This window comes from Channa argus, chromosome 21 (assembly GCF_033026475.1).
Source record: "Channa argus isolate prfri chromosome 21, Channa argus male v1.0, whole genome shotgun sequence".
NCBI classification, from domain to species: domain Eukaryota; kingdom Metazoa; phylum Chordata; class Actinopteri; order Anabantiformes; family Channidae; genus Channa; species Channa argus.
Genome location: NC_090217.1, coordinates 16,656,315 through 16,680,377, shown reverse-complemented (window position 1 = coordinate 16,680,377; position 24,063 = coordinate 16,656,315). Strand labels below are relative to the sequence as shown.

The window sequence follows — 24,063 nt, the reverse complement described above, 5'->3', positions numbered from 1 at the left end:
GTACAGTAAGTCAAATATGTCATTTGAAAGGTTTACATTGAGAATTAACACCTGACTCAGCAAGTCCCCTCAGCTCTAAGGAGTCTTTTAGTGTCTTTGAGCTCATTGTTTTGGTCTTACAGCACACAGTTCTTTGCAGTTTGGTGCAGTTATCAATCCTGTTTTCAGTCACAGCAGCTCTGATAAAGCAAACAAAGCTGATGAGCTGGGACCAGTTTGATGGGACACTAAACTGGAATTCTATTAATTAGTTGGACAAACAGGATTAACACCAAGGTTGCTTTGTGGGTTGAATGTATGAGTAAAGTGTTGGCGAAAAGGCCCCTAGGGGCTGTGTGATTACAGCAGCCCGAGTTTATTGCAAGCCGCGTGTCATTGCAATCGTAAACACGAATTAAACTCCATCCTCCTGCTCAGCTGCAGCTAGAAACAATGGAGCTAAAGCCACAAACGAGCCCTTGCTACAGTGGTATGTATGGGTATGGAGACAAACCCAAAGAGGTCAAGGAGAATGTGGACCTGTCAAAGTCATAATTCAGTCAATGTACAGTTACATTAAGAAGCTTCACACACAGTTTGCGTCTTATCTCCTTATCTTATCTATTTAAATGTCAAACTATGGCACCATGTTATTAGTGTCGCAATTCAAGATGTCTTGTGCTTTTCCTGAGCACAATAGGCATTTGCCTTCTGCAAAGACCTGACAACTGCAAATGAATTAATGATCAAGTCATATATTGGGTTACATACTCGTCAATAGCAGCTCTCTGGTTTTCCCCTTTTTCCCTCTTGTGATCTCTTTGTTTCTGTCAACTATCAAGACCCACATTACCAGATCCAATCAATGTCAAAGTAATGCAGGGTTGGTTGAGTTTGACTGGAATAAAAGCCTCATTTTGTGGAGGTTGGCAACTTTCACAGAACCCCAGAATAATTTTTTTCTTTTCAGACTTTCCAAAAAATCTCTATTTGGAAACAACAGAAGTCTGCGAGTTGCATTTATGGAGCAGCCTGAGCTGTGATCCAAACCTTGTGAGTCTGTTCTTCTGTAGTGTTCCTTTTAAACGCACGTGCAGAATGAATGTCTAGGAATCCTCCCAAACCCCAGTCCGCTGGCTTTAGCCAGCACTCTATTTTGCGTCCGCTCTCATGAAGCTGAATTTATGTGCCCTCCACCGCACACTCCTCCCCCGCCCTGTGGCTTGGTGCTCTATCAGCAAGAGCTCCTGCTGCCCCGAACAATGGCGTCCGACACACTCCGACACAGCTCGGAGCTGAAACCGAAGCTGGTCTCAAACCACCGCATCTGTCCGTGTGCTAACGTTCACGTTTCCCAGAAAGTGCTGCCTCACAGTAGCTCCAGCTGATGCTTGGTTAAAGTGATCCCCAGACGCTGGGGAGCCAAAGCTCAGCCTACACACGAGCAGACTTCCTCCAATTCACACCCAAAATTTTACACAGGCCCAAAAATGTGATTAGCATTATAAGATACAGGAAGTATTAGGAAGCACTGGGTTAATGTTTGAAGTCACTCTGCAGCAGATTTACTTCAGTGTTTGGGGTAATTGTCCTGCTGCATCATCCAACGGTGGCCGAGCTTCAGCTGGCGGGCAGCCACTCTGACATTATCCTGTAAGATTCCCTGATAAACTTTGGAATTAATCTCTCCCTTGATGGTGAAGCTGTCCAGGCCCCAGAGGCTTCAAAGCAGCTTGAGTTTTCATGCTGGTATGCTGTGCTCTTTTAACTTTTTCCCCAGCGGTGTTGTTAAGTGTCAAGGTGTTCTTTGGCAAACTTCCTGTGAATAGAAACATGTTTTGGAGCGTCCTCTGTGTCCTGACCTGGACATGATGAACCATGGTTTGTGCACAGTACACTCAGAAGCAGAGATGTCCCCCAGCTCCATGGATTCATCGCAGGATCTAACAGCTTTTTGAACTTAAAAGTTGGACGTAGAGTTGAAAGAACATTCTTGGATACGTCGCCTGTATGACCCAGTCTAACACCCGAGTTTGTGGGTGTATGAGTGGAACACAGGTAGAATCTTTATCTTAGAAGTCGGTGTGTAATCTCTGTCAGCCTGGAGGCCGTGTTGACGCCTATTTGTAGAGTATCTTATTTGGAAAGACCCTTACATGGAACATACTGTACCTCAAGGTGACTGATGTCTATATTTTCAACTAATGATCAAGATCCTTGTGTTTTCTTTGTGTCTCCTTGTGGAGTCTTGCCTCAGTGAATGTGAGTTACAGTAATCCACACATGGATGTGTGTGTGTGTGTGTGCATGTGCGTGTGCGTGCGTGCGTGCATGTGTGTGTGCGCGTGTAATACTATGTCCCTGTTGCTGAGCTATGCTCGTTTTTACGCTCCTCTTTGTTTTTCTTTCACTCCAACACTCCCTGTATAAACACAGTTTGCACTAATAAGCCTGACACAGCCCAGTTTAATTGGTCTTTCATTTCCTATGGAGGGAAGCCACACACACACACACACACACACACACACACACACACATGCACACTGGTTCAAGGGTTACTTAGTTGGCCTCATTTCTAATGCATGCAGCAGACTGGTTTAAATGTCCTGGCAGTTGCACATGATAAAATGACTAACAGCAGTCATGAAAAGATTTCGTTTCCTGCTTCTCTGTGAGCGACTAATAGACCCACAAATCTGGCACATCAAACACCCTCCCTCACACACACACATGCAGTCCGTTAGTCCCGCACAACAGTTGTGTGCAACACCGCAACCAAAGCTGAGAACTCTCTCTCTCCTCTGTTCAACAACCATGTCTTTTTCCAGCCTTAGCTTCCAGTTTAATCTGCCAGGACATACCCCAACTTCCCACTACACCCCATTTTTCCCATAACGGCCCTGTCAGACTCATATATGTTCCAGGACCCTTAGGTGCAACGTCCCAACAACTCTTTTTTTTCCAGAATAAAAATCAGTTATGTTATGGGAAAGTGGTGTTGGCATACAGCAAGTAGACGTATCCAACTAATAAACTCTAATTAATGTACTTATGGCAGGACTTACTAAATTAAGTGGACTGATATGATAGTCCATAAAGACACGAAGGTCAATGGATCTGGAAAATGTTATGAACTTTTGTTGTTTCAAGTGGAGCCACAAATTCATTTAAACCCTGAAACAGGCTCAGGGACTCTCCCTCTGTACATAGACTGTTAGACCTGCTGTACATTTCGTAAGTCTAAGTGCTGTAAGTGCACTGATTGTTAGCAAAGTAAAAAGTGGCTAACGAGAAGAATCTAAAATCACCTAGTTAATCATTTTAATTCTTTATTGGATATGCCAGATGGTGGGGGCCACACAGAAATGTAGCCTCAGGACCTATACAACCAACAGCTCCTGCAGAGAGGTGCTGATGTAACTCAAAGGATTAGTTTGCAGAATTGTACTGTGCTGTTAGATGTTCCTGCATTTTTGATCCCTTTCGTAGCTGTTCTGGAGATTTCAATGACATCCTGTGGACTTTTAAAGATTTAACTTTGAAATGCCATTGAACACAGACATGAAACACATACTGGTATCATTTAGTGTGACCTACTTTAGCATATGCTGACTGACAGAATCACAGAGAACTCTTCTTCACTGGAAATGTTTCACTACTCATCCAGGCAGCTTCTTTAGTTGGCCCTTGCTGGCTGGACGGGGGCCACACCTGGCGGGGTGGGATTGTATACCGTGGCCTTCTGTATCCCAACGTGATGCTCTACCCAATGAGTCACCAGGAAGTCACCCTACAGTTTTCTTTGGGTTTTTTTCCTTTCGTCTTATCCCGTGAGTTCAGGGTCACCACAGCGGATCATTGTCTGCACGTTGATTTGGCACAGTTTCTACATTTGATGCCCTTCCTGACGCAACCCTCCCCAATTTCTACCGGGCTTGGACTGACACTGCACAGCTGGGGATGGGAATGGGCTGTTGGGGGTTCAGTGCCTTGCTATTGCACTATAGTTTTTCCAGGTTAGCGTTTCTTTTCTCCCTCTTCCCATCTCCATCAAATTTAAACAACTTAAATGACTTTTCAGCCAAATTCAAGATAAGCTAACCAAGAAATCCGACTCTTTACTGTAGAACACAACATGGTGCCTGCGGTCACACGATGTGGTGTAACGGCACATTGTCTATCTATAAAGGGAGAAACACCAAAAACTAAAGGCTATTAATGCATTGTAAATACATAAACTGCTTATTGGCTGTGTATTGTTTCCTTATGCTGCTAAAAGCAGGTTATAATAGTCATGTTTGACTGAGCAGTAACATGCTCAGACAGTTTCAGTTTTGCTTGACGGCTATTTGTTCAGCTTTGTTTTTTTAGTTATTAGCAGTGGGCTGTAAAGTGACAGACAGTTATCCCTGATTCATCTGATACTGAAGAAAACCTACAAGTGTGTTTCATTTGTATGTGCAGTTACAGACATTTAGTTACAGTGGACCTGGGTGAGTGTCACACTGAACAATAATATGTGTTCCGTTTGTGTGTGTGTGTGTGTGTCTGTTAAAAAACAAGATCTCGATATTTTGCACAGTTTAAAACTCTTATCTTATAAATATTATTCCCATTCAAATAAGTACAACATTAGTGTATAGATTTATACTTGTATCCTTTGCATAAGTAACAAAATCAGAACAAATGTTTGTAGTGATGGTATTTGTCTGTTTCTTGAAGTGAGCAAAACTATGTGCTGTAGTTAATTGCTTTGATTTGAAGATCGATTTCTAGATGTGGAAAACACATTGAATTTCTTACCTGTAAAACTCTAACCTAGTTACCTCCAATTTTACCCCTTTCAAATGACAATCTAAAAAACTTAAAGCAGCAGCAGCAGCAACAACACAAATCAAACTTTTGACCCCTACGGCTGATGGACAACACGCTTTACCTTGTGCATTATTTTATCTTGAGAACTCTCCAAGTTCCTACATGCTACTTGGTGTTGTTATAACACTGGCTTTAACCTCCAGTCGCAGGTAATTTTGGAGAAGTGAAGCGGATTACTGCTGCTCTGAAAAGCCTCCTTTGTCTTGCCATCTCCAAATGCAAATATAGCGTCATGTTTCTAATGGCTTCTCCTGGAAAGTCTGAATGTGCGGCTGACGTAACAAGTTCAATTAAATGTCTCGTCAAAGCAGATGTTGGACAGAGGCTGGCTGAATAGATGAATGTGTGTGAAAACGAGGGAAAGAGTGTTTTGGTTGTCGCCTGGACGTAAAAGATTAAACGGGAAAGGAGAGAAAATCAGGTGTGTTTGTGCATGTTTTTGCCCCACCGTCCAATTGATGATCAATGATAATTGAATTATTAAATTGATGTTTTAAAAAGGCTCCTCTCTGAAATATGTACCTTTGCTAAATGAATGGTACATTGCTTGGGAACATATATGTACCTTTTAGCCCGAACACATGAGGTCCTAGGGGGCACATTAGTGTAGATTGTAGTGTACTGCTACTGTACTTCTGAGATGTCCTTTTTTAAAGTACTTCTCTGGTAACTTGTGAAATTCATACTTGTCATTTCCTCATATATCACAGACCTACACACACTATGCATACACTGTAGTACTCATGTACAATTGGGCATTGGGCATGTATACACATAGACCTGGTCAGCAGTGGCAGTAATAGGTAAAAATCAATCCACCCAACTCCACTAGCAGTATTTTCTCAGAACAGAGTGGACTTGCCAAGACTTTGGGTTTGTCCTTCATCCTCTCTCTATGTCACCTGTAAGTCTGGAGAGTCAAACCAAGACAACACCCATCAAATGGAGCACGAGACTGGATGTGTCTACCTTTGTGCTTACTCTTATTATTTCTTACAAAAATATGCTTTTCCTAACTTTAACCAAAGTGCCTTAGGAGGCTAAACCTAACAATACCAATGCAACCTTTTTTTTTTTTCATAAAAAAGTCCACTTGTTCAAATTATGCAACACCTCCAGAAGAGCACATGAAAAATGTCCTTTTAATTCAGCAAATTACATTTTCTTTGTTGAGAAACACAACGGCAACAACCAGTTCCTGCATTATGATGATGTCAGAAAACAATGATAGTGATGGGTTTTCTCCACCCGACTTCTGGTTGGTTTAATAGTGATTGTAATAACATCTGAGAGAGAAGGGACTGTGCCACTGTAACTGATGGCTTTTCTGTGTGTGTGTGTGTGTGTGTGTGTGTGTAGTGCACGTAGTGCATAAGAGGCATTAGGTGTTAAAGTGTGGATCAAAGGCTCGGGACAGCAGCAGATGTGTCTGCGTTTTGTTACAGTTTCCATCCAGACAAAGTGTGTAAAGCTGCAGGTAATGGCTGTCAGACTGGGGAGTCTTTCAAAAACACTGGAATGCTGGGAAATCCAGGAGGCAGACAGCTGTTTTCCATCTTGAATGTATGGACACAGTGGAAGGGGGGGTGAAGCATCAACTATGGAAACATCAGATTAGACAGAGGTGTGAGGCCAGGAAGGAAAAAGTGTTCAGTGGAAAGAGACGGGTCGAAGATCTTTGAATGTCCTATCTGCAAAGACAAAGCACAAAGAAGTAAGAAATACTGAAGTAATAGGAATTTTCATCATCTAACAGTGTGAAGGTCGATTTAGCTCTTGCACTTGATGAAATCAATGACGTATTAAAACGATTTAAACTGTAATAAATGCCCTTGTTACTTTATTGTGTGACAAAGATGAATAAGATTTCTACCATGGTATTAATTATTAATTGTAATTATTATAATTATTAATTATTATAATTATTTCTACCATGGTAGAAATCTGTCACATATCAGGTTTAACATGGCCTAAAAATAATTTTGTACAGCAAAACCCAGATAATAAAATTAATAATAATTCATCTATTGAAAGACTGAAACTAATTATATGTCCACAGCAAAAAGTCAGAATGTCCACCACGATAATCCGGAGAAATACACCACTGCTTTAACTATTCATTTTAAAATGTAGTAATTTTCAAAGATGGAAACAGTCAGGATCACCAACTTCACTTCCCCTTTCAAGACTTTTATTTTGCAGCCACTTCCTGTTCCTGGTCCCGTCACATTTTCCTCACTTCACCAAACCAATATCCACTGAAGGTTTTTCATGTGCACCGTTGTTAACCAAGACGTTATCAGGTATCAAGGACTCGGCCAAGTAAATATGCCGTACAAAAACATGGCTCCCATTCATTTATAGTGTTGCTCAGTGGTGCATATGAGGGGGGGGGGGGGGGGAAAAAACCCCTCAATCTTCCTGACATTAACCTTTAAAATTACCCGGATCATTCTCACACTTCCAGGTGTTTGGACCTGTAAAACATGCCCGCTAGCGACAGCCTCAAGTCACTCCTCTCAGCCGCACTCGGTTTCTACACAAAAAATGCAGATAAAATGTTTCTACAGCTGCCCAGACTCCCCAAACAATATTAGACCGAATGCATTAAATTCTGATAACAAACAGAAAAAAAATAGCCTTTTGCAATGATTGAGTTTCTGGACCAGTGTGCATCACGTCATCAACATGGAAGTTGCAATACTGCTGTTTTCCACTGTATTAAATTTGCCTGCCAAACACTGATGCTGGAGACTTGGAGGTTTTAACCCTTTACTTCTCCTACACACGTTAATATTTCTGTAGCCTAAATCATTAAACTTCCCCTTATCAATATCTCTCTACTTCTAGCTGGGAAATGCCACATATTATGACATCACTTGGAGGAACCTTCTGATTATGTCACCTTGTTGCTCAAACCATGAAAGCTTGTAATCCTGGTCAACCTGGTTTTCAAAAGCTCCCCCAGATGACGACATTTGAACTTCTAATGATGAAAACGTTTTTCGGCTAGAACTGGAGATATATTTTATTACAGGGAATTTATGTACATTCACACCTTAAGCAAAAGCAAATTGAAAATTGGTGAAGTCACCCATCAAGACACACACACAAAAAAAAAGAGCGACTTGTTTTGCCAGACAAAATACATCAACACTACACTTATGGGGACCCTCAGTCTCATTTCTGACTTCCTACTCCTGCTTTTAGGACTTTAAAATGTTAGTGTCCGGGTGTGAATCAACACACCACACACCAACACCTGTGCCATAGCTATTTGGGAAGGAATTAATAGACTACATCTTAGCAAATGATTTGGCAAACAATCTCAGAGACACTACAACTGTCAGCTCACGTGTTAAAGTGCTGACTGGAATCATTGTGGACTTTGATACATGCTGCAAAAAAGTTGAATCAAGCTGTATACATCTCCACAAGGTTGAGGTTCCCTCACTCTGAGTACACTTAATCCTATAATATTATCAGAAAATTGTGTTTACATAAGAATTTCTTAGCTTATCCTCAGCTAATATCAAAATAAATCAGTTCATGCAAACACAGTCAATGATTTAAGACAAAGCCACTAATCTGGAAAGATTAATGCTTATATACAATGTCGAAAAGCTCATCTATAAACCTGGCGGCCCGAGCTAACAGGGGTTATATAACCAAAGTAACAAAAGATGGATTTGGTTGGCAGAAAAAAAACAACAGTGTCATTCTAGGAGAGGCGTAATACAATCTCGTCTCCTTTAAAAACCATCATGAGCCCAAACCAGAAAATGGGACGTCTCACTGTAGACATGACACATGGGATCTGCGGTGAGTTTGTTATATAAGGTCAGCGCTGTAAACAGGTTCAAACGTGTCACTTCATTCATTCCAGTCTGTGGGTATCAATGTGTAGTGTAGTACACTGTGTTCCACTGGCTTCTTCCAGCCTAATTCAGTATTTATTAAAAATGTCTGTACAACAATTCCCAATGTAAAGAGGACACACACAAGAAAAGCCAGCAACTACTCTAGTGTTTCCAGGTTCACGACTCGAAGTTTTCACTCTCTTTAGGTTTGTCAGCTGTGCTAAGTTTGCAACTTTCTGTCACTTTTAAACCTTCTGTCACTAACCTGCTTTTTAAAAATCTGACCTTTGACGTTTTGCTTCAGGGCCCAAAACCCTGAGGACAACCGCACCTGCCTGCCACCCACGACACACCTCTGCTTAAGGGACACACTCACACTGCTGCCAAAATACCTCTGTCAACAGTATCTTAGCATGCAAACGTATTCCCCTGAAACCGATCTGCTTGATGGACCCTGAAGAATTTTAACTGTCTTGTAAAATTTTCATAGAGGGCTTTTCTTTAGAAAGTTGACACTCGCCAATAAAGCCACAGTTAATGCTGCCAGCTGGAACACATCCCCTCCCTGGGTCTCCTCCTATAGTCAGCTCTCTCTCTCTCTCTCTCTGCCACATCTTCAAGGTGGCAAACATGTATTTGTGATAGTTGTGAAAGGAAAAAAGCTCACAGATGACATAGTACCAGCAAAGGCGATAGATCTGTTACCGTGTTTTGGAGCTAAATGAAAAAGGAAACTTAGCTGCAAAAGAGATGGGGAAATTAAACCTGAACATCTGAGTGGTTTGATAGGATATTAAAGTGTGCAGTGACCAGACCCCCCCCCCCCCACACACACACACACACACACACACACTGATGTTCAATAGTGGGTATCAGTTATAAACACCCTCATCGTTTTGGGTGCATTTGGTGACGTAGGAGGTCGGGATTCGAGGGCGGGTGACAAAACACAAGACTTTAGGACGAAGGAGACCGGCTTGCATCCCGTTTGACTTTGTCTGTGTTGTTACTGCGGGCGGCATGGTTGTGGAGTGGTTAGCACTGCAGCCTCACAGGTAGAAGGTCCCCAGTTGAATCTACTTGCCAGTTGTGTCCTTTCTGTGTCAAGCTTACATGTTCTTCCCGTGTTTGCACTGAATGGCATGATAACATCCACAGTGGGGGGTCCTTATCCTAATGCTAACCTAGACTGAATTCTATTTTTGACCCTAAAAACAAGTGTCCTTAGATGAGGAGGTGTCAGACTGTGAGGACCAGCCAGCATTGTCCTCACTCCTACTTTCAACTCAAAGCAGTTTTAACAGTGTAAGTACAAACCCACTGGGCCCCTGGTCCAGACTCTCTTTAAAAAACCCCCAAATGGTTCATACTCTATCTTCATTTGTCAGGTCAGACACATACACAGACACACACGTCTGCTTTCCGAGTGTTCGACCCCCCCCCCCCCCCCCCCGCTGCAGACATTCTGTACGTCGCCTCCAATGGAAAACTGCATTCACACAATATGTTGTCTGGAACGATCACGATATCTTTCACCACTGAAACAACTGCCTTAGCAGACAGCCAGCACTGTGCCACATGACCACAACACGCAGTCCAGACACTACTCAATATCCTGAGAGAGAGGGTCCGGGGGGGATACACGCTGCTCGTTTACTGACATGGCAATACACTGTGTGAGTGGTCGATTGCGCTGTGGTTTAAAGCCAGTGGGAAGTTATACCTTTGAATGAGAGACTGTTACATATACTCCATAACCAGCGACCTTCAGTGCATGTCTAGAACTTCTTTTTTGGTGAGAATGTAGTTTTCGAAGGACGGTCCTTTTCCTGCAGCTATGGGAACAAAAAAAAAAAAAAAGTTTCCCCACCCTTTTCAGAAGAATTACTACTTATATAATGGTTTAATGCTGCTTGCACAGTAGTTTTGGCCATTATGTCTACACCTACCTAAGTACTCAAATGCACAGAGAACCCACAGAGAATTTCCATCCAGCTCTGGAGCTTCTGTCAGCTCTAAAAAGCTTTTTAGAATTGTTTTAATTTTAAAACATTGTTACCTTCACAACTAATATTCAAAATTAGCGGCAAACTGTTACGGATACGGAGCAGTTTTGCAGCTAAACTGATATATTACCCTCGGTGGAAACCAAAACAGAGTTCAAAGAAAATACTGGACTTAATGTTCATCAGGTGGATTCAACCTTCACTCCACTTTGATTCCTCCTTCAAAATAGATGACAGAAAATCAGTCAGTTTGCAATTGATGAAATATATAAATGAGTAAAATAACAATTGCTTATTGGGCAGTTTTAGGAAAATGGAACTTTAAAACAGTGCTCGAAAGCCGTGAGCTTGGGTTCACTCACACTTCGATGAACATGCTGGAAATGATGTCCTAACCACACATTGGATGGTGAGTGTGGAATGTAACATAAAGAGCAGATGCACCCCCACCATCACCATCTCCTGATGTCTGGGCCAGCTGGCTGAGCCTCTTAAACCCTCCACCTCACACTCCTAACCTGGTGTCCTTTCACCTTTGCCCCCCTCACACAGTTCAGTAAGCTGAACTAGAAATGGGGTAGTGATGGACAGGCCCTGACTGTCGCCGGGAAGGATACATGTCCCCTGTCCTGCCTGTCGATCCTTCAATGATTTTCCAGTTTTCACAATGAGCTTGGAGAGCGCGAGCAAGTATTTCCTGTGGAAAATAGTATTTTCAGCGTAGTCATTTGGATTCCACAGCCTCGCCACCGTCAACACACAGAATAAAACAGTGGGGCAGAGGATAAGAGGAGGGGAGATGAAAAAACAGTGTCAAGTGTGAGATGTCAGATCTGCATTTCACTGTCCTCACAATGTTAATTGAGATTGGCAGAGGAAGATGGATGGGTGGGTGGGGGGGGGGCAGATCAGGGTTTCCTCAGCTTGGGAGGCATCACTCTAAGTGAGGCTTCACCTTCCAAAGGAAAAACAGTTAGCACACATAACATCACTTTACTCACATGATTTTCGTTTTTTAATATTTTTTTGCTTGTATTTATCTATGAGTCTATGAGACAAATGGCTGAGAGCCTCGACTGGATAATTACTCCAGTTATTAATAAGGCTCAGCCTGCAACAAGTTATTCAACCCTATCTGTTGCAATGAGTAGCTGTCTAACTGAATATACTGAAGGATTTTTCCATCAATTGATTTTTTTTTTCTTCTTTGATGACATGGCCATATTTTAAAATGAAAATGCCAGGATTCATTGAGCACATGGACTGGAGTTGGACTAGATTAACATATTCCAAGCCATTATTCAATGGTCCAACTCCGTCATTAACCCTTGATATTGTTGACATTGTTGATAATGTTTTTCTTGTCTGCTGATGCTTGCGTATTCTAGATTGTTTGGATCTTATAATAACTGCCACAAAAGTGTAGAAAAAGTACAAAGAAAAAGCACAAAACTTGATTTGGACTTTTCATAAATGTCAGTCTAACGTTAACAATGATCAGATACCTGGAGCTCTGTGCTCAATTTCTGCTCCACTGTTATCACTGTGCTGGAGATGAGCGATAATTTACTATTTTCATCCCCAGCCCATAAACACAAATAGTCAGTCTCACCTCCCAGCCCAAAATAAAGGAGGCTGAGGTGAGAGGTTGAAAGCAGAGAGTGGAATTGCCACAGGTCTAAAGTGTTCGTCTCACCACCTCACAGGCGCCAGGCTGATGGGTTCAGGCTATTCTTATCGTCCTATAAACTATTATTATAGTTTAAAAGAGCACAAGTGATTTAATGGTGCAGAAAAATGCTTTGTTGAATTAATTGTGAATCTTTCTTTTATTGCCGTCACCACACACAAACACACACCTACAGTAAATCCAGCGAGGGTTCAGAGAAACTTGAGTATAGTAATTGTTGTTTTCCTGTAAATACAGACATGCATGAGCATTCAATCTGTAGCATTCCTCCATAGTAATATTCACTCATGGTAGACACATTAATGAAATCATCTGGTGGTCAGTGATAGATTCTGAGGAGCCTGAGGAGCCTGAGGAGCCTGAGGAGCGTGGGCCAAAAAAATGAAAAGGGCACAGGAATCATTGACTGTATCATCTATCAGAAAAGATAAAGAGGTTCACTTTATCACAATGAGGGAAACACAGAGGAAACTTTATAACATTTACTCTACTTGAAGGGCAATTGAAGTATGTAACTTAAGGAGAAAGAGAAAGTAAATGGACCCTACCTGGAGGACTGCTCAGTATTTAGCTATGTCAAGTAGAAGTGGATGGAGACACAGTGTTTCAGGTTAGTCCTACAGTGAAGGAATGTTTGTAGACAGGTCAACTGTCTCTTTCATTCCATAGGCTGTTAATTGTTCTCAGGTTAGTCCTGTCAATAAAGCCGGCCGATGTTATGTGGTCACTTCAGGTGCTTTGTGTTTGCGAGCTGAATGCTGAAGGGGTGTAAATCTTAACCCGTCTTTGTAGGTATTGACAGACGAATGGCTACCAGCTGATGTTTACAAGACTATTTTACTTCCTGCTGCTTCCTTGAGGTTTGATAATAGTTCAGTTTCGGACATGTTTTTCTTAAACGAAGGAATTTGAGTCCCTTGATTAAGAGAAAACGAACAATCTGACGGTAAAATAAGCATTACTATGAATGCCAATTTACATTTGGTTGGCCCAACTGTAATACAGGGGGCGGAGTCAAAAGGGTGGCCCGGCCCAAAATCTGCTTGGCCGTCCCAGGTGCCGTCCAATTGCTGAGTGAGTGGGGACATATCTGCTGTAGACTTCCAGTCTGTCCAACCCAATGTAAAAAAAATTTAATCTATATCCGTCCCCGGTGTACAAAGGCACCGTAGAACTAAATGTTTAGTGTTGAAGGCAAACTCAGGGTACGTGTACAGCATTTGTGTGCAAGGCCTAAACAAGGTCTAGACTAGACTATTTACTTTGGCTTTTTTTTGTAGTTTCTAGATAAAGAAAATCTATATACGAAACCCCATTTCCAGGAAAGTTGAGATGCTGTGTGAACTTTGAATAAAATGAGGTGCGTCAATGCATTTCCACACCATTATAGTTGCTGCCATTTGAACTAATAACAAGTCAGACAGACCAACTGCTCTTAAGTATGATTTCCACAAAGACTGCGCATTAGATACAGCATTTAAAAACACTCTCTTGAACACTTTCTCAGGGACAGAGAACTCTCACAATCAGGAAAAGCTTGGTTATTCACATCTCTGTGGAAATCAATATGACAATATCAGAGGTTGTATTCCATGGAACGTCAAAACAGACATGCGAGTCCTTTTGGCAAACAGGGGACAAACATAGAGGAGGTTTGTCCAGTGGGCTGCCGGTGAGCGGGCATCACAGTAGCTGAAACCATGATAGAGAGGGAAAGTATCTGGGAAGGAAACTCTGCTGACTCAATTCACGCTGAAGCAACTTTATATGAGATTAGGCAACTCTGAGATGGGGGACTCCCTTCGGTAAACAAAACCAGATGGCTCCCTCATCTAGCTGCTTTTGAAGTGTCCCTGTACAGTATGCGTGCTCGTGAGTGTGACCTCGGGTGCTGACGTCCAGACATGTGAATGTGATTTTCTCAGACCTAAGCAGACTGTCTGACTGTAAGTGTGGGAGCAGACTCAAGGGTGGAGGCCAGAATCAGACTGACTGGAATTCTCTGGACTCCTGCTTAAAACAATTAGGCGCTGCACAAAACGACTTGGAGAAATGTTTCATTTAAATTGTAATGAATAAACGATTATAAATAAAGTGACCATCTTGTTTTTTTTCCGTGGCTTTGTGAATTCCCTTGGAATTGTTGTTGAAGCAAGGTTTGGTGAGATTACAGTGACCTCCCTCAGATTTTTATAGTTTTCCTGATAAAACAGGAGGAACAAGAGAGGAAAAATGATTCTCATGCACTTATAGACTCTACGGTCTCTTCAGAAATCCTTAAAAATCCTGTGTCTGCCCAAGAGAATATAAAAAAAAAAAAAAAACCCTTAATGTGCACAGTGATTGAGAGATTGAGAAAACCATGTTATCTCGTGGGCTTGTTGACGTACTGTTTATGTACAAACTGTGAGGACAGTGGACACAGATTTCTGCCCTTTGATACTTTATTAGAAAACCGTGTAAATGGGTAAATTCATCTACATAACAACACATCAGGATTTTATGAGAAACCGTACACTGGAACACTGTTTGTCACTTGCAAAGCACAACTACGTATGAACAGAACATTATTATTGGTATGTTCAGTATCAACTGAAGTACTTAGAACGTAATTAAAAGTATCATTACCACAGTGAATAAATGCACTATTACAAGTACAAGTCAGTATTATCTTTTTGCAGTGATGATTCACAGCCCAATGTGTTGTATAAACAGAGATGGGATACGAGTCAGATGTTGGTCCAAATATGGAATTTGCACAGATTTGGTATTATGGTAAAGTCTCATTTGGTTTGTTCGCACATCACAAAATCTGATTTGAGTCACTTGGGCCTTTTCAATGTGTTCTGTAACTTATTTAGGTGTCAAATGACGAACATGCTGGTCATACACATTATCAGATGTTATCAACGTTCATGTCTTGTCTACTCAGCACCGTGCTGTAGCAGGATGTCTCACTCCATTATGTCAATATAGCAAAAGAACGTCCTAGTGTCTGACTTGACTGGAACTATGAAACTACTTTTTATCAAATGGAAACATTCAAATAGCCACATTTTTTAACAGAGAACGTTACTTTTTTCTAAACGTACTTCCATGTACATTGAAGAAGTGTATCTTGTGATTTACAGACAACTCTTTCTGCTCTTTTCCTGATTTCATTTTCAATTCGTCTTTTCTCCTTTTTCTTTTGTAAATTGGGTGAAAACTAACAAAATGGCTAGTTTCACACAAACGATAATCTTTTTTCCTTCCACGTGGTTTCAGTAGTGGCACATCAACATGATGAATTTATTTATTTTTTTTGTCCTTTCAACTTATCCCATGAGTTCAGGGTCGCCACAGCGGATCACTGTCCACATGTTGATTTGGAACAGTTTTTAAGCTGGATGCCCCTTCCTGATGCAACCCTCCCCAATTTCTACCGGGCTTGGACCAGCACTGCACAGCTGGGGAGGGGAATGGGCTGTTGGGGGTTCAGTGTCTTGCCCAGAGACACTTTAGCATGTAGCCGGGACCGGGGATCAAACCACTGACCCTGTAGTCCGTGGACGACATTCGCCGCCAACAACATGATGAATAAAGTGGACAGATTAAATCTACATGCAACCAGTGAACAGAAACATGCTGTATGTTTTATATAGAAACTAAAAAAGGGCAACTGGAAACTAGAAGTTATTACAAGATTAACCGATAGTGTTAACCAATCAAAACTTGCACTAATCTTACCCCTAACAACCTTAAGGCCTCCTTTCTGCAGATTACTGTCCACTGTTATGTATGTAATGTCAAAGACTCATTGTATATGGAAATATGCATTTTTTTTACCACAGCCAGGATTCTCTCACACCACTCTCCCCAGAATCAGCTTTAACTCATCTTGTTGTACAGTTGATGTCAATTTACAGAAAATGTCTATGCAGAAAATGTGTATGAATTTGGATATTTGCAATTGATGCGTTTGTCCTGGGTTGCATTATTTGCATTTACTGCCTCTCTTTGTCTCAAATCTGCAGCTCGTTTCCAGGTGGTCATTTTCACGTTGCAGTGTCTAAATGGGGAGAACGGCATTGGACAATCAATTAGACAATCCTATTTATTTATTTATTTATTGATTGATTTATTTATCTTCCTCTTTTTTATTTGATTGCCAAGCTATGATCCCGGTTCTTCCAAGGGTCTAATGAATGTGACTTCTTTTTTTTCTTTTTCTGTGAGGCAGAGACAGACATGTTTCCTGACAAGGTGTAGTAGACAAGACCACAAGGTGGTGAGAGACAGGAGAGGGATAAGAACTTGTTTCCTCTTTGTCCTCCGGGCCTGAACACTTTAGTGTTTTGTTGACTCATACAATACAACAGGCAGTTAGTTGAGCAATGATATAGCACCGCCTAGTGGTAAGTGGGAATACGTCAGCTTTCCTCAAACCACAGTAACAGCCAAACAGACTGACTGGGAACTGAATGGATGCCGTCACATCGGCAGCTTTTAACCTACATACTAATCAGCATCTGTCAGTCATAAGAAACGTCTCCATAGCTTCATTACCCTTAAATGCTCCCAACTCAGAGGTTTTTTTTTTTTTTATTTCAGACGCTGTGCCATTTCCAGTTTTTATGGACAATTGTGTTGTTGAGCCTGTATTGCACAATAACAATTTTGTGTCGTCACTCTGTTGTCACTGTGGGATGATAGGCAGGTGTACTTAGGTCAACAGTCGGTCACCAGACTGGCACTTCCTCGTACAAGCAGGAAACTATTCACGCTCACCTTCATACCTTCGTAATTAACGTGCGTATATTTAAACTGTAAGAAGAAAGACAATTACAAAGAGGACACACAGGAAATCATTTGTAAATGTCCTTTGTATAAATGATTTACGCAAACAACCAAAGACCAAACATGTCGACAGGACGATTTATTCAACACGTCTTTACAGTTTTAGAAGACGACTATGATACAATCTGTGGGATGATTCAGCAGTTCTTTGTAGCACTGTGTTCTCACCCGTGTGTCTAGATTTAACCTTGAGAACATGAGAATTGCAGAAAACCCGCCAGTGTTTGGTGATCTGACGAACACAGAGGGGAGTTTTAAACCAACCACTCTGTTGTTTGTTCAACCTGAAGTTCAACATTTCAATTCGGGAGCCATTTTTCATCTCAGATAACTGGGCATTACCCTGCGTGCCTGCCGTCCACTCGCCTTTTTTCTAGTCCCTTCTGCAGACATCCAGTGCTCTGAAAGTCAAACATGTTTTCTAATGGTTAATTTAAACTCTTAGAACAGGGGCCATGTGAGAGGGGGTCAGATACATTAAGAGGTCACAAAGGGAGTGCTACTAAAGTATTTACAGGCTAACACAATAATGAAGACGGCTGCATTTCTTTTGCATGAACACTAGTTCAACGTGTAATGATGAAAGATTAGTTTCTAAGAATTTCTATTTTGATTGAAGAGACTTAAGACAGGCTTGGCATGTTTATGAAGTGCAGCTGACATGTTACCTATTCGGGCCAGCATCGTGCAGCCTGGGCACGTTTAAAGAGGGAGCCAAATGTGGGGAGGGAAGTATTAAAGTATGTTATAAATCTTTAGTCATCATAATGAATTCTTCCAAGCGGGATTATGTTGCTATTTCAATTTAACTGACCTCATGACAAAACTGGAAACCTGCTGCCATAAAGTGTTCTGTACATTCTTTAGTCGAAATGAGCCAATTTGCCTTTGTCTTACTCCCCTCAGTTTAAAGAGTCACTTCCTATTTTATTGCCTTCACTAAATACTATACACCAGATAGTGAATTCCAAATTTTTTTGAATCCAGTAAAGATGCTTAGTTATTTGTATTAATGTTTGCTTTTTGCATTTACAGTGTAAACACACAGGTGCAGACCTCCAGGAGGCTGGCATGTGGCATGTTTGCTCTTTAAAGCTGTGCCAAAGCAACTTCCTGCTGGCAGCAGCACACAGAAGCGAGAGGGTTCAAAACTGTGGACCTGGACTGAAAAATCCTGAAGGGTGAAGTCAGTAAAATGCACGTGGAGGGTGTTTTTTTTTTGCTACTTATCAAATACGGGAAAGAGGCAAGAAGGAAGGATTTCAACTTCCAGGGGTGCGATGTCATAATTAGACTTAAATACGTTACTGCAAATATAGTGGGTTGTACTGAGAGTTCTCGGCGAAACCGCCACTTCCAGTGGGTGATTTTATCCACACAACAATGCATAATTTGTCCAGACAGAGCAAGACGAGAGCTTCTACGTCAACTCTGTGTATCAGCTGATAATACACAATTTGTTTGCCTCTGTGGAAAAGGGGGAACAAACCTCTACACCAGGTCACGTTAACCAAGACGAGAGCCAGGAAAGCAATCTAAAGCCCTTTGTGGAATTCATAAACAACTTCCTGTAACTCCTTCTAAAAATATCGAGGCCCGACAACGCTATCTGGGTCGTTTCTATAAGCAGCTCTAATGGAGCAACACACACAACGCTATGAATAGGCAGCCAGGATCACTGTCAGCGAACAGATGAAGATGACTTGAAGCAGCATCTGGAGACCCTCAATCTGAGTGCTGCTGTCACAATGACACTGCTTGGTAAGCAATACCAATACCATATGGTACACCTGCAGATACAGACTCATTTTCTCTGGAAATATGACAGTCAATTTCTTTTTGTCCCTTCCCTGAGCTCCATCATTTTTTCTGTAGTTAAGATAAACACAGCTCTCCAGTCATTTTCTAAATATAAAAGTGTATATTTATCTAATTGGTAGACATTATTAAATTCTATTTAAGACTTCTTGTTAAGATTGCATTTATGGCTCATTTGCCAACAAACTAAAACATCTAACTATCGCACATTAAGTCCACGTTTACCAAACCAAACCGGGGCCTGTGATAGTTTGTAGTAATCTCAATGGCTTCACCAACAACATGAACCTGCCATGAGCAGAGCAGTTTGTGTGCTCCTATGAGGTTTGTCAGGCTGTTTTCTTCTACTGTGACAAGCTATGAGGGATAAAACCAACTAATTTTTGTTCCAAAATATCTTCATTATTGGGTTGGTATAAGGTTACACAGACTGACAAACATTCCAGTTCTTAGCGTGGATGTGTATAAACACAATGAATGGATTTCATTTAAAGGGCGACTTCGTCGGATTCCAATTTGTTGTGCATGGCTTTAATTTAGGATGTAAATGTATATTATTACTTTTAAACTTCCCTCTGACTTCCTTCTATCAAAATAGTCCTCTGATCTAGCTGAAAAACTCCTCCAGATGACTTCACCCGGAGGAGTTTTTCATCATTAGGAGTTCCGACGATGTCATCTGGACAAGCTCCAGAAAAGCACAGACGACATAATCTGAACTGAAGGTTCCTCCAAGTGATGTCATCGAGCTAAAAGTAGAGAGATATTTTACTATAGGGAAGTCAACCGAAAGTTTAATGGCATTTATTTACACGTACTACCCAAAACCAGAACCAAAAGAAGCAAATTCAAAATCAGTGAAGGGATCCTTGGAGTAAAATACAGCACAAGAGCTACGATACGCCTCCGTATCCTTTTGCTTAAAGTTATAAAATGAAAGTGCAGATTTGATAAGAATGATGTGACAACTTTGTGCTTGTATCTAAACTACTATCATTACTTTATGTTTTGGCACCTTTGTTGCATTGATGTGAAATTTGCACAACTCCTCAATGGAGTCCCAGTCCTTCTCAGACCATTGCTCCCGCTCCCTCTCCCATGGCAACAGTCACTGATAGCAGAGGTAGCTGATGATGAGTTTTGGTATCTCCAGTTGACCTATAACCTTCAGAGCTTGAGTCCCCAGCTTCCTCCTCACTGCTAACCTGCAGAGCTGCTGCAGAGTCATGGGAGTAGCTACAGAGAGAGAAAAAAAAAAAAGATATGTAAGAAGTTATAACAGATTGCAGCATGACCCTGTTCTGGCTCTGGTGAATATATTATTTCAAATAATAACTAGCTCCCAAATTCAATATATGGCTGAGATAACTCAATGTAATTATAGAGTTTGTAGAATATATAATAAAATATACCTTCATACCAATAAATATTATTATCTTTTTCTAATCTTATTTGGTTGTATATAAAGTCTGTTAACCGCTATATTTTGTTTCAAACTGTGCTCCGCTGTTTAATCAAAGCTCTGGTGCTTGAAATAAAAGGTGTAAATCTGTGCACCTTCTCATTTGCATCCATTCCCAATGGCTAACTACACCAACTCTTAATAACTTGTTAAACAACAGGCGTCATCTTTCAGAGACTCCGTGGATGTGAAAACTGATACCTGCTTGCCATCTGCTGGGGCTATGTTAACACTGCACTGATGAATAGCTTGAAAATCTACTGCACAGACTGGCTGATCCCAATTCGTAATGTTTGTTGGTTATTGTTATTTATTTACTCTCATAAAACTGTAGGCAGGCAGAAGACGGAGAGCCTGGTGTGGTGTAATCCACAGGTTTTCTTTCATGCTGATCTCTGGCATAGATGTTGGCCCCGAACTCCACCAGTATCTCGATCATCTCCACTTGCATGTTTTTAGCCGCATGATGCAGAGGAGTTTCATGCAGCCTGGCAGCATTTACTTTAGCACCTGAACAGAAAATGATGTCGTCGGCTTTGGAATGATACAGCTGGTTATATTCCGTTCTTCTTCTGACTTTAAGAACTATTGATTCCTACTGAAGACATGTACACGGTTAAAAAGCGACTTCTTAAAACAAAGTTCAATAGTGTTCATATAAAATGCATAAACTAGTACTGTAGAAATCAAAAACCAGTAAACCATTTATTAAAAAGTAGAAGTGATTAGTTATTAGTCATGAACACTGATAAAGTAAAAAAATAAGTCAGCATAGTAGTTAAAGTAATTTTCCCTTGCAGTGATATACACATAATTACAAACTCAACTCAATTTAACATGCATGAATCTTAAAGCAAGAGCCAAGTTAAGATTATGCTTGTCCTGCTTTGCACTAATACTCACCTGCATTAAGCAGCACTTTAACACAGTCTATCCGGTCATTAACACACGCCACATGCAGCGGCGTCCCGTAGTAAAGGTCGTATGACTCAAGACAAGCTCCCATGGTGATCAAGAGCTTCACGCAGTCAGAGTTACCTGAAATACCAACAAAGGTATAGTTTATATTTGAAGTGTATCTTACACTAACACAATTCTTATAACCCGATTTCTAAAGGCCTCAAAAACCCGAACTGAGGCTTTGCTCTGTTCAGTGCGAGTTCCTCATTGTGAGCAGCTGACTGACCCTTACAGAGCTGTGCACAACGACATATGGTTTGCTGAGCACAAAACACTGGATAAAAAGCTAAGGAGACACGAGTAGTATTTTGTTAAACTGAACTAAATGCGTTACCTCCCATGCAGGCCTCGTGAAGAGGCGAGGCTGTACGAGAGGTGAGGGCGGGGTTGGCCTTGGCACCATGCTCTAGCATGAGCCTTACGCACTCAAAACTTCCTGCCGAACAGGCATCGCACAGCGGGGTGCTGCCATCTACGTTCCTCGCGTCGACCTGAAATGTATCACATGATAAAGGATTATACATAGAGAAGGACTTGAACCTCTTTTTACAGAATCACTCAGGTCTCCCTGGTTTTAACCTGGGCTCCAGCATCAAGCAGCAAGCGGACACACTGGGCCTGTCCGCGAAGGCATGCTTCATGTAGTGGTGTGATGGAGTCCACTGCTACCACATTGACTGAAGCTCCACCCTGAATAAGGTCTTGCAGCTCGGAGGCCTGGCCGAGATAGGCTGCCTTGTGCACCTCTGTTCTCTCTGACCAGCAGCCTGAAGGGAAATAGGTGAAGCACTGCACCATTAATCTATCAATACTGAGGTAGAGAGAGAGAGAGAGAGAGATAGATGCGTAAGTACATTCCATCCAGAAAGTATTCATGACCATGAGAAACAAAATTCTTTGCTCTGATGGAACAAAGATTGAAAGTGTCATATCTGGAGGAAACCGCTCATCACCTGGCCAACATCATCCTACAGTAAAGCGTGGTGGTGGTGGCAGCATCAGGCTGCGGGGGTGTTTTTCAGCGGCAGGAACTGGATCGAGGGAAAGATGATTACAGGAAAGATGATTACACCAGATCATCCTGACCTCAGACTTGGGCGACATCTTATCTTTCAACAGCACAACGACCCTAAACCCACAGCGAAGATTACAAAGGAGTGACTACAAGACAACTCTGTGAATGTCCTTGATTGGCCAAGCCAGAGCCCAGACTTGAACTTGAACATCTCTGGAGAGATCTGAAAATGGCTGTGCACTGACACTACCCACCCAACCTGATGGAGTTTGAGAGCTACTGCAAAGAGGAATGGGAGAAACAGCCCAACAACAGGTCTGACAAACTTGCAGCATCATACTCAAAAACACTAGAGGCTGTAATTGGTGCTAAAGGTTCTTCAACAAAGTATTAAGCAAAAGTGATGAATACTTATGTACATGTGATGTTTATTTTTAATACATTTGAAAAGATTTCAAACAAACTTCTTTCATGTTGTCATTATGGGGTATTGTAGGTAGAACTTTGAGGAAAATCCATTTGGAAATAAGCCTGTAATGTAACAAAATGTGGAAAAAGTTAAGCCCTGTGAATATTTTCTGGATGTACTGTATTTGGACAGCAACATGTCTCTTTGGGCTCATTTTTTATCTTACAATCCTGACATTTCTTTAGCAAATACATAAACAAACACTCTAAAACACTGACGGTGTTAGAAATGATTAATATTTATCTAAGGCAGAATTTCCCATTTCAGTAATGATCAGTTTCTTCTTCTTCTGTCATAAAGACAATATATGATGCAAAAATCCTGATAGTACGAGGTACAAATACAATTACACTTTTCCCAAACTATAAGCAAATAGTGCGACAAAAAGTTTTTGGTGATGTTAATAAAAAATATTTAATCAAAAAAGAGAGTGTGCAGGCAATGTATCGGATCTTACATGACCGTAATATACCAACATAAGACAATTTTAGTGTCCAGACGGGAGCATGGGGTAAAATATCCTCTGTGCATCCTCAGCATAGCTTTACTCTGTTAGCGCATCTGGTGGGATTTAATGATTTCATATATTAGATGAGGAATGTTTGACTATCCACCGTCCAGCTGTTTGAACCACTGACATGTAGCTATAGCACAGCTGTGGTTTCCGCACTAATAAAAATGACGATCGGGTGTCAGGCTAAGTGGAGGCTACAGTACACACACATAATACATGTGTTCACAGTTACAGCCGGACAGTGGGACAGCGGATTGTCTGCATGTTAGCTGGCCCGCTGGTCCCACGTTACACCGGATCAAGAACCGAAAAGCCGGTGGTTCTCGCGGCCTCGATATCTTTCTCATATCATACTCACCAATGTCTCCAAAGAAGTACGGCCGCGTATTTTTAATTTCCATCCTCAGTCTGTATATCCAAAGAGAATTCGTGACGTTTACGAAGACACAGCGATACACGGAATGTTTACAAACAGTCGCGTCCTCTACAAGCGGCACGAGTCACGTGGTTACCCGAAGATCAAAGAGCATGCCGGGATTTGTAGTCCCCCCCCCCCCAACAGACCATTAAGGCCGA

General features: G+C 41.5%; 1 protein-coding gene across 3 annotated transcripts; it reads right to left on the bottom strand.

Annotated features, from left to right (window-relative positions):
• Nucleotides 1-6,417: 6,417 nt before the first annotated feature.
• asb13a.2 (ankyrin repeat and SOCS box containing 13a, tandem duplicate 2) lies at nt 6,418-24,006 on the bottom strand. Of its 3 annotated transcripts, none has more exons than XR_010911994.1 (8): nt 23,846-24,006; nt 22,443-22,520; nt 22,069-22,300; nt 21,824-21,980; nt 21,433-21,567; nt 20,848-21,039; nt 20,083-20,303; nt 6,418-6,545 (listed from the first exon to the last, which is right to left on the bottom strand). XR_010911994.1 is itself a non-coding variant. In XM_067490377.1 (7 exons), exons 2-7 carry the CDS (start codon nt 22,454-22,456, stop codon nt 20,176-20,178), a joined length of 858 nt encoding a protein of 285 aa, XP_067346478.1. In that variant the 5' UTR covers nt 22,457-22,520; nt 23,846-24,006; the 3' UTR covers nt 14,822-20,175. The 3 variants fall into 3 exon arrangements, 1 of the variants encoding a protein (XP_067346478.1); XR_010911995.1 differs by lacking the exon at nt 6,418-6,545 and adding an exon at nt 14,820-17,650; XM_067490377.1 differs by lacking the exon at nt 6,418-6,545 and having other exon boundaries at nt 14,822-20,303.
• Between the last annotated feature and the right edge of the window lie 57 nt (nt 24,007-24,063).